Source organism: Onychomys torridus, chromosome 3, assembly GCF_903995425.1.
Source record: "Onychomys torridus chromosome 3, mOncTor1.1, whole genome shotgun sequence".
NCBI lineage: Eukaryota > Metazoa > Chordata > Mammalia > Rodentia > Cricetidae > Onychomys > Onychomys torridus.
The window spans coordinates 148,999,690-149,014,417 of record NC_050445.1 but is presented as its reverse complement, the minus strand read 5'-3'; the positions used below and the strand labels follow the sequence as shown (position 1 = coordinate 149,014,417).

Below are 14,728 nucleotides of genomic sequence, written 5' to 3'. Positions count from 1 at the left end.
TGTACAGTACTGACAGAACATATGCTTAAAGAGCAAAAGACAAATGTAAAACTTTCCAATGTTGAACACACTAAGCACCTATTATTTCCCTAAGCTCTAGGGGGTTCCCTACACAGAACCTTCAAACGAAGAGTCAACTGTCTGTGAAGCATACCATCCCTAGAGTGTGTTATCTATCCCAAATGTAAGTTAAAGAATGATGTCTGTTAAAATAAAGCTCAGCTTTAAGCACCTGACTACACTTGAATCATCAAAAGCTAAAGCATTCCAAATTGGTAAAATGAAGTGCAGCTGAGACTCCCTATGCTGCTATCTATGCAGGAATTCTTTGGAGATTTCAAGGATAATGATTATAACATGTCTAACGTGTTTATTCTGGGCTCCAATGCTTGCTTGCTTTGAGAGCCCAAAGTGAAGTCAAGTTCATTGCCCACTGTGAAGGGATTAAGGGATGATGTCATTACCATTGTTCCCTCCCCTACGCTTGGCTAGGAAGAACAGGGTGACACCCAGTAATAGATAAAGCCCTGCAACCAGTGGGCTTGACTGGCTCAAGGATGCACTCATGACTTTGGGATCTCAGAGTTGAGGGCAAGCTTTCCTAGGCCAGTGCTTCTCAAGTGTGGGTCCAGGACCACAGTCTGCATTTCTTGGCAAGTTCTCTGTTTCCAGTCCTGAACTGTACTCTTTAGGTGGGGATCCAATCCTATTTCATGAAAGACCAGGATTTCTGATCCTAGCATTTGACAACCACTCTCTTTGCAGTATAAGACACCCCAATAAAAGGACAGTCTATTGGGGGGGACAGGAACAACAAGGAACATCTTGATGACACATTTCAGGACTCATCTAACTTTATTTCCCTTGCTCAAATCGAATACAGAAGTCTCCTGGGATCATCAGATATGAAGGAAATTTGGGTCTTCTCAGGTAAAACACTCCCAGGTTTTTCTCTGTTCTGAGACAACAGTGTCTTACATAATCCAGGCTGGCATTAAACCCGGTATTTAGCCAAGGATGACCAACTTCTGATCCTCTTGCCTTTTGTTCCCCAAGTACTAGATGCATGCCACCGCGCCTGGTGTATGAGGTACTAGGAATCGAACCAAAGGTTTTACACTTGCTAGGCTACATACCCAGCTGGGCTACATACCCAGCTCCTTTATCTATAGTCAATTTTTCAAGCTCTTCCTCATCCCTGTCAATCATGGGAGTAAAGTATAACATTATGTTATTATAGTATCATATTATTGCTCAAATTAATTGAAAACATTCCCAAATTTCCTCCAGAAAAATTAATACCATAAAACTAATGCTGTTGGCTTGTGTTAAATTTAATGTATAAAGTGTTTTGCTTAATGTGTATCTGTGGATGTGTGCAGCTGTTGCCCATAGAAGCCAGAAGAAGGCATTGGATTCCCTGGAGCTGGAGTTACAGATGGTTGTGAGCCACTATGTGGATGCTGGGAATCAAACCCAGGTCCTCTGCAAGAAGGGTGAGTGTTCTTAACTGTTAAGAACATCGCTCCAGCCCCAAGACTTTTTTTTTTTTTTAATCGAATTTTAGGCTTGTCTTTCCTACAGATTGCTCCTTGCTCTTATTGCTTTTGTTTTAAAAAGTTCTAGTTCATTGTAAGGTCACCATATCTCATATATTGCATTAAGCATTTGATCCTCTTTTGTCCTATTAAATAAGAACGGACCAGATGGATATTCCTCTAGTCTCTCTCTTGAGCAGGTTTTAGGCAATTAAAAATGATTATTTTTACTACATATTTTATGTGTCAGCCAGATGTTATCTGTGGTCATTTCTGGAAAGGATCGCTCTATAGAGGTTATAAAGTACTTATTTTCCTTTGGGAGACTGGACTTCGGAGTGTGATCCGGAAATCATATGAAATTGATTTACTCTTGTATGCTTGTTCCAGAGACAAAACCGACCTAATATCTCATCATCCTCAAAGGCAAAGATCTATTCAAAATTTTCCTTCTTCGTACCTCGGCATTCTGGCCCTGTCTGTTGTGTCAGAAACAGAAAACAAGCAAGCCCATCTGATCGATGGAAGAGGAATGAACAGCAGCTTCCCACTCTCATTTTTCCAAAGAACTGATTTGGCTTTTGTAAGCTTCTACACAGTAAAGAGTCGGCTCACTCAAGACCTCGAGTGCAACTGCTTACCACATGGACACACTTCCAGATATCACTAACAGTTTTTACACAGCTCTCTCTTCCTGTTTTTCACACAACCTAATTCATCTGCATTTCTCATTAGTGTTGAAAAGATCCAGAATGAAGCAAAGGATTCATAATTATACAACTGCTCTGTGATTATACAAGTCATTTTCTCCCCATGCATATACAAATTAGGATCCAAATAATTTTTCCTAAAACAAAATATAATCTCTTTAAAAATGCAGATCTATAGGTCATCCAAAATTATGACATTATGATCAACAGAAAAACTCAACCACACTAACACATAATCGAATAGCTAGGTGGAGGTGGCCTAGAAAACACTAAGTCTCAGACTTAATTTAGTTTATGATTTTGAATGACACGGTGAGTCAATAGGCAGGCACATTTCATTTTCAAAAACCGGACCCTGTCCTGTCAAATACATCAAGAGGTGGTGATGTTGATTCTGGCTTCACCTCTGACTTTTTTTTGAGACAGCGTCTCACTATGTGGCCCAGACTGGCCTGGAACTCTCCAGTTTAGTCTCCATGTAGACCTGGATGGTCTCAACGTCTTGGAGACCTGCCTTAAAGACATTAAAGGTATGCTTCAGCTCTGGCTTGAATGTAACCTTGATGACATGGTTTTCTACTCTTGAGTCTTTTCCCATGTACAGAACAACAGAGCTGAACTAGACCATTCTCTAGGTCCCTTCAAGTCCCTATTTCATATGATTAAGAGTCAAGTTTAGGCCTACCAAGCTTTATTGCAACACTGTAACCATTTGGGGGCAAGAAGAAGGTTGTCCCTAGTAACTGAACCTTTTCACACAGAACCCGGCCATTCATTTTCTAGTTGTGAAAACCATCTGTCCTAATGCTCTGAAGTGCAACATGGAAACCTCAGAAATGACTCTTCCTTGGGTTTAACAGCAATCTCTGTCAGCTAGGATGTCCCCATGAAAGTCATCTGTGTAACATGTAGATAAAGAGGTAAGTAAGAAGGGCCAGGAGAGCCTCATGAAGAACCCCAAAGTCCTTGGAACAAACTGTCTCTCAAAATATACCATTATTTTCCTTGGATCAGGCCACACTCACCAGCTTCTAATGGGTTTGAGAGAGAGTCACAAGTCTTAAATCTCCTGCCCACATCTGTAACTGTCCACGGAGGTCAATTTCAGGGGATGCCTCATATAAATTAAAATTGAAGATAATGATGCCTGTTCACCTGATCAACTAAAATGACCAGCTGGGTTTAATGGGAGGACAACAGAAACCCCACTGAAATTAGACTAGCTTCGAAGGTGATAGGGTGTAATTATTCTTCAGTAATGTTTCTTCTCCAAAGGTGACTGGTCATTGGAGCATCGGGACCAGCACATTATGAAGTTGGATACGGCACTCTGAGCTAAGGCACAAGCCAGGAGTCAGCATTTTGCTTCGGTGCTGCGGAAAGCAGGGTTTCTTTTCTGTTCTTATTTTAGTTGTTTCCTTTACAGTTAGTGAGGTGCTTTCAGGGAATTGCTTAATTGACTCCCGAGAGGCAAATTCTAATTTAGATCGGTACAAAGTGTTTTCTCTTTCTAGCCATAAAACATTTTCTTGGATTTGTTCTAATTATCCTTGGGGTGATGTGATCTTGGGTCTGAAAGCACTGTTACATCACCTGCCTTCACCCCTTCACTTCACAGAGGCAGACACGGAGGTTGAAGGATGCACACAGACGGCCCAAAGTCCCAAGGTGAGGGAGAAGCAGAGACTGGGCTAGACATCTGCAGAGGAAATGATGCACCAGACTGACTCAGGCTGGTGATTTTGCACCAGAGGTATTCAGAGAAGGGAGGGAGAGAGGGAGGGGGACGGGAGAGAAAAAAGAAAGAAAGAAGGATTGACTGATTCTTGATGAAAAGGCACCATTTTAAAAAGCTCAGGTTCTACAATATGGTAGAGATGTCAGCAAAGCAAAGAAGCTGTGAGAGGGAGGTACCAGAGTGAAGGAGCACACGAAGCATGAAGTCTGTCACATGTTACAGCTCTGATGTGTCCCTAGCTGCATGAAGGTGACCCACAGAAGCAACTGTGGACTCAGCAGCCAGGCTCCCACCTGGCTTGCTGATGACTTATTATTTCTGTAGTCCCAGGTATCAGGTCCAAGGCCTCTCTCACAGGGTACACAAGGGTGCCATCCCTACACCATGGCTACTTCTCCACCTTGGACTGATTTGTGTATGTGCACACGCACGCATGTGCGCAGGTAAATGTATAAGCATGTGTGGAAAGCAGAGAGCAGCTAACTCTGTGTGGTTCCTCAGATGCAGTCTGCCTGGATTTTAGACAGGAGCTTTAACTCACTGCACAGTAAGATGCCTGGTCAAGGCCGGAGTTTCAAGTAGATGCCATCACATACCCAACTTGTCTTTTCCTTTTTTAAAAAATAATTTAAAGAGATTAAAACAATAATCACAAAGTCAGGCAGGGTGGTATTCCCAGCATTTTCAAAGCTCTAGCCCAGAAGCCCTACCCCCTTAAAAGTAAAGAAAATAGATAAATAAGCAGAGACTTTTGTATTTAAAAATTCAGTGTTATTCACATTTTCTCATAACAACATCAGAATCTCATTAGCAAAACAGTTAATGAAAGATTTCCACCCACCACAGAAATTCAGGTGGATATCTAGGGAAGGACTCCACATTCCCAGGCAACAGAAGGAGGCTGAGTGTCACATTTTAATTTTTATTACATTTTATGTATTGATTATGTGTCAGAGGTAGGGGGCACGTATGCGTGGACATCAGAAGACAACTTCCAGAAGCTGGCTCCCTGTCCAGCATGCAGTTACTGAGAGCTGAACGTGTGGTCAGGTTTGGTAGCAAGCACCCTTCCATGCCAAGCCCTTTTCCCTGCCCTAGAATCTCATGTCTCTGGCAATTTAACTTCATTTTCCCCTCAAAATTTGCTACAGTACAGGCTATTGGGAACACTTTATTCCAAGTTTTTAGAGAAAACTTTCATAGAATTAAGAAATGTAGACCTCCTAATAATTTAGAGCATTGCAGCCTCACCTGATCTGAGTTCCACATACAGATTCAACTGTTTTGATTCTTTCATTTTTTGTGTTAATTTGAGGGGAGATTTTAATGAAGAAAAGTCAGTTACCTATTCTTAAATTATATAACCTTGGCAATTATACAAAAGACTTTTTTTTAACTTGTTGTAAGATGCTTTTCTGGGCTGGCTTCTGACCTAGCACATTGGAAGATCGTGATAAGCTGCATATCGTCCAGTCACATGATGGTATATCTGTAAGGAAAACCAGTTTCATAAGTTAATAATGAAGCAAATATGCACATAAACTAGTAATTATACTACTGCGCAATAATAATTCCACTCAGTGTTGCATTACTAGGTCTTCCGGCAGAATGTGCACCTGATCTACAGCAGGTGTGGGTTTGCTCGAAGGGGGTGGAGACTTGGTTCTGATGTGGTCAGCCTCCACTCCTTCCAAGGACAAGGTCTTTTCACTCACCTGCCTCTCAATGTCTGAAAGCAGAGAACTGGCCCCTATCCGGAAGAGGTCAGGTGTCAGCCACTCATCCCCCAGCTCCTCCTTTATGAGAGAGAGCCACGCAAGGGACTCCTTTGCAGTGCGGATGCCTCCTGCAGGCTTAAAACCTACCTAAGGGAGAGGAGAAAAAAGTAGCCATGGTTGGCAGGCTGATTTCAAAAGTGTCACCGTGAATAACGAGTCTTGAGTCACACCTTCCTTCTTAAGTCTTTTTCACTTCAGCAAAGGTATCTATTTCAGTAGAAGCTCACCTGACCATACCTCACAACAACTTTTCCAAGATAAATGGGGGCTGAAGGGACTGAAGGGACAAGAACGAGGCCACAACTCACTTAGTAAACCTCCACCATCCAGACTAAATCTACTGTACATCTGAAGAAGCCAAGGAAAGTGTCCATAAACAAGAAAATACGCCGCAGGTGTCCATCCGGTCTGCACTACTTCAAACGACCCTTCATCTTGAAGTGCAAGGCACTCATGTATTTACGAGCGGATCAGTGTGGCACAGGCCAACCTAGGCACACTGGCAGCAGTCCAGCAAGGAGGGGTGACAGTTGCTTCAGTCAGCTCAGTTGCAGGCTTCTTCTCTGAGGCTGTAGGCACAGTGTTCTACAAAGCGGGCACACTGCTAATGTGAGCTTGGGAGAAAAATGCCATACTGCTTTTGAAAGTTTATAGGGAGGGCCATAAGCCAGCCAATTCATGGCTGAGAAGCTGAGTGCCACCTTGAACTCATGCTTTTCCAGAGGACTTGAGCTCAGTTCTCAGCACTCACATTGAAGGGCTCTAGGTCCAGGAGTTCTGGTGCCCTGCTGTGGAACATTCCTTTACACTGTGTGAATATATGTCATTATGATTGGTTTAATAAACAAGCTGACTGGCCAATAGCTGGACAGGATAAAGTTAGGCAGGAGAGCCAAACTGAGAATGATGGGAGGAAGAAGGGTGGAGTGAGGAACACCAGCCATCTGCCAAGCAAGCAGAAGGTGTAGAAAATGACGTTAACACCAGGCAGTGGTGGCGCACTCCTTTAATCCCAGTGCTCAAGAGGCAGAGGCAGGCGGATCTCTGTGAGTTTGAGGCCAGCCTGGGCTACAGAGTGAGTTTTTCTGGAAAAAAAACAAACAAACAAACAAAAAATTAAAAAAAGAAAAGAAAAGAAAATGACGACATAACACCTGGCAGTGGTGGCGCATGCCTTTAATCCCAGCACTCAGGAAGCAGAGGCAGGTGGATCTCTCTGATTTCAAGGCCAGCCTAGGTTATAGAGTGAGTTCCAGGAAAGGCGCCAAAGCTACACAGAGAAACCCTCTCTCAAAAAAAAAAAAAAAAAAAAAAAAAAAAAAAAAAAAAACCAAGAAAAGAGAAAAAGAAAAGAAAAGAAAGAAAGGAAAAGAAAATGAGGTAACAAGCCATCAAGCCATGAGCCACATGACAAAGCATAAATAGAAATATGGATTAATTTAAATGTAAGAGCTAGTAACAAACCTGAGCTATTGGCTGAGCATTTACAATGAATATAAGCCTCAGAGTGGTTACTTGGAAGCAGCTGCCTGGACAGCCTATAGTGCCCTTTTCTGGCTTCCACAGATACTCATACACACATGGTGCACACAAACACACAGGAACGCACGTGTACACACATACATACACACACACACACACACACACACACACACACACACACACTTACTCACTCACTCACAAATAAAAACTTTAAAAAAAAAAAAAGACACAGTCCAAATCAGCCAGTATATGTTATTTCTATACGATGTCTGATATCCATTAGGAAAAGCACAGGTTCCATGTGTAGAACTTCATGGTACCCTGATTCTCTTGTCTTAGGAATGAATGTAAGTATCCAGAAGAGTAGACAAAGCTATATGCACAAGTTGCCAAACCACAATGTTAGTAGCCCAAGGGCTCAGAGCTCTTTTTCAGACAGATCACACTAGCAGGAGGCACTGTGAACAGAACAGAGAAAGGAGCCAATGAATGAAGGGCCCCATTAGCAAGCAGGAAACCTTACTGTGAACCTGACAGTGCACTGCCACCGTGTGGATGCTTCTCAGCCATCCCAGCCATTGCAGCCATCACACAGCCAAGGTAGTGCTCCTGCCAAGCCTACCTCCTTACTCTGGGAAATCATTCCTCTCTCTACCCTCAGTCCTCTTACGGAACAGTGTCATGAATGGTCTCCTAAGTGGGTCCCCTGCCTTAATCACACATGAGATAGCTAGCTCAGTAAAAGCCTGATACGCTAGCCACTGCTAAGGAATGGCAAATAAACAAACAAACAAAATGAAGTCAGTGAGCTGACAAGAAGCATGCCTGTCGATCAGAGGAGCTTTCTGCAGGTTGGGGAGTGTTCATAAAGATTTTTCTATAAATATAATTCAGTGTCAACAACTCCATTCCAAAAAAGAAGTTCTTACGTAAGATAATATTTTTTAAGGGAGAGAATATGGAAAAAATAAATCTGTAGTGAAATCAGTTATGATACATTAAACTGCAGCTTCTCAGGGGTGGCACCAAGCATGGCCTGGGAAGGTAGGCTTTTGCACCATACAAAAACAGCTTACATCAATGAAGGAGGAACCACAGTCTAAGGCCTCCTAGGCTTGCTGTCTGTCAGCAGCTTAAAGGCCACTCCTGGCTTGCAGGTACAGACACAAACATACACGGGTTCTCCTTGCTGGAAATGAAATGTGATGAAGTAAATAGGATGTGTATTGCACTCTGCCTTTGCCTAACACTAAGTGGGGCAAGAACAACCATAAAGAAAGGACAAGCAAAATACCCCTCCAAACTCAACCCTGGACCACTGAGCACTTACCATGTTCTCTGAGATTTGTTTTTCATTGTCTAAAAGCTGTCTTAGGAAGGGACATGTTAATGTTTACACCCAAGAATTAACACAAGTTAGCATGGCCCAAGATCACCCACTCAAGAACTATCTCTTTGGTCCCCAAATGATGGAGCTCATAAAACATGGATGCCAAGGGAATCTCCCAGACCCATGGCCACCAAGCCGGGAGCCTGGGAATCCATAAGCATGGCAAATTGAGTATCTGACTTTAATGTTCTCAGGCCAATGCCTTACCAAAACCTGTGATCCAGCAGAATCAGTTTGGTAAACAACTTTAGGAATGAGTCCCCTGGCCCTAACTAGTGGTGACAGTTACAACAGAAAGAAAGAACTTCTCCTTATACAGCTTTTCTTTAAAAACAAAGCAAATATTCTTTAAATTGTTGGATTTGTATCAATGCAGAAAGACCATTGAGTAGGAGGCATTCATGGTGGGCCAGTGTCATCTGAAGGTAACAATATGTATTTTTCCTATCTGTACTTAACAATGTCAGCTTATTCAGAGAAAATCCTGGGAGGTATTTCCTCTCACAATACATTCCATGTAAGTCTCTAATTCCAAAATATATGTAAGCTATAGTCATTATCAAGTCTTACAGACATTCCATCCACCAGGTAAAGCATTAAAGGTCTCCTTGAAGGAAGTTCTAGATGGCAGAAATGAAGACACTGGTTTCTAAAAGACGCCCTCAGGAAGGGAAGCCTTATTATATTGAACACACACACACACACACACACACACACACACACACACACACACACCTCTTTCCAACTATGCAAAAAAATCCTTCTTTGATAACTGTGACTAGACAGGCAACTTGAAGTAGAAAATCCAAATTCAGTTTCAAGAAATATTCCATAGGCATTTTTCCTTTTAACTTTGTATGTTTCAAAAAAACTCTGTTATTCTTCTTAAAGCTGACAAAAGCTAACATATACCCTCCTCAGCTGAACACTCTCCCAAACAGCACATCCAACTACCATAAAATGCAAAAAAAAATGGATATTTAATTCAAGAGCTATAGGACGGAAAGCTACCATTTCCCTGCTGTTTCACGGTATTTCATTATTCTGTTTAATAAGTTCATCTCCTCGAGAATTTTCTCTTCACCTCATATTATTAAAAGTAATAAGTTTTTCTGGACCGGGGGTTTCCCAACAGAAAAACCAATTTATGTGTGTCCTTCAATAACGACAGGAAAAGATTATTTCCCATTATACTGCCCACTTTTCATACCGCCACCACGGCTTATCAGTCGATGAATGTCACTCCTCGATCCTTTCCATTCCGCGAGGAAGTTAAATTTCTACATTAACCTGTTTTCACCGGCCAACACTTTGCCAGTAAAACCTCTGCGTCGTAGCACAATTAGTTCCTTAAAGAACGCATTTAGGATTCTCTTGTCAGTGATAAAATTGTCTTCGGTTAATAAAAGGACACAGAGTGAGTTTACATCTTGATCACACACATGAGCTCTCACACTCACACTCACTCTGTTAATCGCATACTTTCCCACCAAGGTGTTCTTTCGTAAGGAAAGGTAAATTAAACATTTATCTTAATAAAGGCGACTCATTCACACCTTCTGCATAGGAAGACGTTATCGGGCAGGCTGCGAGGAGGGTTATAAATAGCATTCTCTTCACTTTGAAGGGAGATTTGCTGGCAATAACGTACCTTGTTTCCAGTTTTCCAGAAGAAATCTCTAATGGCCCGTAGCATTACTATCGCTACCGGGAAGGTGGCATTTACCGTTTCTTTTCCAGTAGAAGTCTTAATAAAATCTGATCCTAAAACAAAAGAAAAACTCCCAGGTTAATTAAAAACTTATTTTTACACTTAAGTCACTGAAAGAAGTGAATTGTGTGCAACTCCCCATCCCCCTAGGGACAACTTTATTTTTTAGTAATTATGTGAAAAAACTAAAATGAAAATCTACCTTTAAAATATTTCTGTTTATCTGTGAGAGTCAGAAGAAAGGGGGAAGGGTTGCAAATTGCCATCATCTGGGCACAACACAGCCACTGCACTCAGGTACCACAGCAGCAGAGTTTATCACTACCAGGCCTGTACCAGACTGAGCCTGGCATTCGTCACTCATGGATGGGACTCTACCCTTTGAACTTCTTGCTATTGGCAGGTCCTGGGGAGAGACAGTCATTGTCTTTGGTTGAATACCCATGGCTAAGCCCACCAGGCTCCAAGGGGGCAGTTCTAAACCCATAGTTGCATGGCCCTGGTTAAAATCTGTGTCACAAAATGAAACACCAAGACACAAATGTATGAGAGGGGCTTATAGGGAATACAGATGGCCGGTGGGGAAGGGCTAAGTGGGGGAATGGGAGGGAGGGTAGGGTATAAGGAAGGCTGGAGGAGAGTAATCAGAATGCATCACACACATCTATGAAATGAGAATGAAAAGCAAAAATCTGTTAAGAATTTTATCTTTCTTCACCATCAGATCAATTAGCCACTCATGGATTCTCATAGACTCTGGTCCTCTAGTCTCCATATTTCACAGCCAATTAAAATCAAGTTGGTTTGTTTAATGTATAACCGGGATGAATAAAAACAATTTTATGCCCTGTGCTCACCACTATGTATCTTGATACTTTCCCACAGAACTGTGGAGTGCCTACTCGTCTCCCCTTGTTCTCCACACTCAGTGGAAAGCACACAGCACAGGGGTACAGGCCTGGAACTGTCACAAGCTGATGTCTGTTGTATTAATGAAGCGGTAAGCCTCCCAACCAGATGAAGGTCTCGTGAAAGATACGGGACCCTTTCAGTTTGTAGATGTTTTCAACAACTTCCTTCTTTTGAACCGTACGCCTGTTTACTTGGTTTACGAAAACAGTATGAGGAGATAAATGATAACAGCGGTGGACAGGGACTGGAACCTGGAGCCTCATGGGTGTCAGCCGTCAATCTTTCCCACTGCTACCACATACTGATACGAGCACTTTCTTCAGAGAGGACACTGAGGCATGGAAAAGTTAAGTTGTTTTCTTGAAATCGCATGCCTCTCCCCCCCCCCCCCCCCCCCCCCATTTTGTGTGTGTGTGTGTGTGTGTGATTTCAGCTAAAGCAGTCTACTTTAGCTGGTCTTTTAGAAGTGTCCCACTTCTCCAGCGCTACATTATCAGCCAAAAACAGAGAAGCCCTCCTTCAGGTGGTACCTAGCCCAGCAGTGCTCAAAACCCAACCCATCCATGCACAGGACAGGACGACAAGATACTGTTAGAGAAGAAAGTTCTGGAGTCTTGTTTCATAGGAGGGTGGAAACCAATCAGGATGCTGTATGCCGTATGACACACACACGGTATTAAAAACTAGAGTGTGAGCTTTGGCTGCTTTGGCCACGAAGAAACGGCAAATGACAGAAAACACATATTCACACAGATTTGAATATTACCCAAAGAATATATGACTGAAATATCACATGTTCACCCTAGTCATGTGTTCAATTTTTACTTATCAGTTTAAAGGAATTATATTTTTGGATGAAAGGAGTCCATGTTCTCTGTCCCCACAACAGGCAAACTGAATCAGACTTTAACAAGCATACACAAGATTCTGAGGTACATATAGGTACAAGTTCACAGCTCCCATCCAAAGAACCTGTGGAACAATACTTACAATTAATTTGAGTCTCTCAGATTCTATCAAAGAAATGTAGGACAGAACTTGAAGGAAGAAACAACCTACATTTTCCCTTATAATGTTGGTTTGAGAAGATACTTCACAACTATTCTGGGCACTGAAAGGCTCAAATCGATACACCTTTATTCCACACACTATGAAGGCACCGCATGTGTAATAAAGACATAGCAAATACACATCCTTGCCTTCAAAACCCTGGCGGCCCTAGAGGAATCATATGCAGGGTTGGGAGTAGGCCTGGTATCCAGTTCTGGCTCTCACCGTAGCCATGCAAATTCAATCTTCCTTCCTTCCAGAATGGGCCTAAAAAATCCCTAGGTGCGTCACAGAATTACGCAGGCATCAAAAGGGGAAATCTGTGAAAACATCTACATCCCCCAAGGATTACAGAAACACAAAGGAAGCCAAGGCCTTAAGCAGAGCTCTGTGGAAGAGGTTGCGGCTGTGGCCCGCAGAAGGCCCGCAATGCCATAAGCAGAGAGATTATGGGTCACTCGAAGGCAGCTCAGAAAACCAGAATGCTGAGAGAAACAGACAGGCAAGCGTGCTAATGAGGGTTTTAGAGTCACAAAGATTCTTGGGAATTGTGTTCTGAAAGCCTAAGGAAGGCTGAATTCCAAAATAATTGACTCATGTTTTTGGTGGAAGAAATTTGGAGATAGTGTAACATGCAGAGAGTGTGGCATGGCTGTTGTTCACTGTGTTTACTCAGATTTACAGTCAGAAAGGGAAGAAAGTAGAGTGCAAAGATCAACACTTGGGCAAGAAAAGAGCTTGAATCTGTTTAAAGCTAAGCACAGGCACAAAGTGATGGTAATTATAACTCTCTGTTAAGGAGATTTTCCCTGGGACAGTAAGAAAGGTGCCTGGAGAGCAGGCCCCCATTCATCAAGGGCTCTAGAATGCAACAGTGAAAATTCACTCAAAGGGAGAGTGGGTTGAAAAGGCAAGCCTTCACGGTACCCAGCTGGGGAAGGGTTTTCATAGATGTAGTCACAAAGGCACGCAGAGGCCACCACAGCCAAAGCTGTGCCACAAGGGGGACAAATGGCATCTCAAGGTAAATGGTAGCCACTGAGGCAGCAGAACTGGACCATGCCCATGCCATGCTGGGTTTGAAGACATGTAAGAATGCAAGAGAGATAGGTCCTGGAAACGAGCACATAGGTTCTAGAAAGCTCCTCAGGGCAGTCCACATGTGCCGTGGTCAGATGCAGCTCTGAAGTGGGCTGCTTGTGAAGCTGTAGAGGTAATTGAGCTGCAGTATAGAACGAAGGATGCTAGTGATGCTAAGAACATGAAATACAACTGAGAAGCCACATGTGCTATGCCTGCCCACAGGCGTAGACAGTAAAGCCCAAACCCAGATGCCAGACTGGAGCTGCAGGACTTGATGTCTCCCCTGCTGGGTTTCCGTTTTGTTTTGGTACTGTCTTTCCTTAACACCACCATTCCTCTCTTTTCAAATGGAAACTTTGACTTGGTGTCACCGAACACTGGAAGTGTGGGACTTCTCTGATACTGCAAGGCTCACAGTTTAGGGACTGCTTTGAGTTTTGAAGCTCTTTGGGTCTTCGAACAGGGTGAAACTCTATATAGAGATTTCTAAAGTGGACTGCATGTATTTTATAAAGAGATGGCCATCAGTCTATGGAACTAGGAGCAGAACGGTGAAAGCTTGGTCCCTAGTTTTCTTGGAAGACTGTAGAGTGTTCTGATGCAGGGCCGTGCTGGGCTTCACTGAAGGAAGATGGCCACTAGGAGCAAAGCTTGGGGTTTATATCTTAGTCACTGCTTCCTGTCATGTCTCTGTTTTCTGTTCTACCAAGATGTGAGAGGTGAGGAGTCCCAGCCAAATGCTTCTGCCACCAGAACAGAGTAGATTCCCAGCATGCCTTGCCTTCCATGATGGACTGCCGACCTTCAAACCATGAGTTGAAAAAAGTCCTTCCTTTCTTTGTTGTTTTAAAGGGGTATTTGGTCACAGCAATGGGAAAAATAGGACATACTCTTGTACTGTGCATAAATACCATGGAAATGATGCATGCAAGGAGATTAGCAGGCACCTTATTTTCTGAGTCTGCAAACCAACTGGGAGAATGGACTTGTGTGTGTGTGTGTGTGTGTGTGTGTGTGTGTGTGTGTGTGTGTGTGTACAAGTGTGCCACACGCAAGAGTTCACTTGAGGCAATCAGGGGACAACTTATGAGAATTGGTTCTCTCCTTCCACCATGCAGGTTCTTGGGATTGAACGGTCAATCTTGAGGCAAGTGCCCTTATTCACTGAGCCATCTCATCCTAAGTGCAGACTTATTAAGGATTCTTATGCCTTGCTGAAGTAACAGTCCATTTGACACATACAATGTCTTCTCTTTACATCTTCATGATGCTCCTGAAATTTGCTTTGTGTGGAATTACTATAGCTACTCCTAGGAGTTTCTCTCCAACCCTTTAC

General features: G+C 42.9%; 1 protein-coding gene across 1 annotated transcript in view; it reads right to left on the bottom strand.

Moving 5' to 3' along the window:
- Positions 1–4,894: 4,894 nt before the first annotated feature.
- The window catches only part of Dera (deoxyribose-phosphate aldolase), a 77,041-nt gene continuing 67,207 nt past the window's right edge, over positions 4,895–14,728 (bottom strand). The window contains exons 7-9 of the mRNA XM_036182715.1: positions 10,288–10,400; positions 5,702–5,851; positions 4,895–5,475 (exon numbers count right to left, since the gene is read on the bottom strand). Coding sequence (XP_036038608.1) covers positions 5,419–5,475; positions 5,702–5,851; positions 10,288–10,400 — 320 coding nt within the window. The 3' untranslated portion in view covers positions 4,895–5,418. The remainder of the gene's footprint in view (positions 5,476–5,701; positions 5,852–10,287; positions 10,401–14,728) is intronic.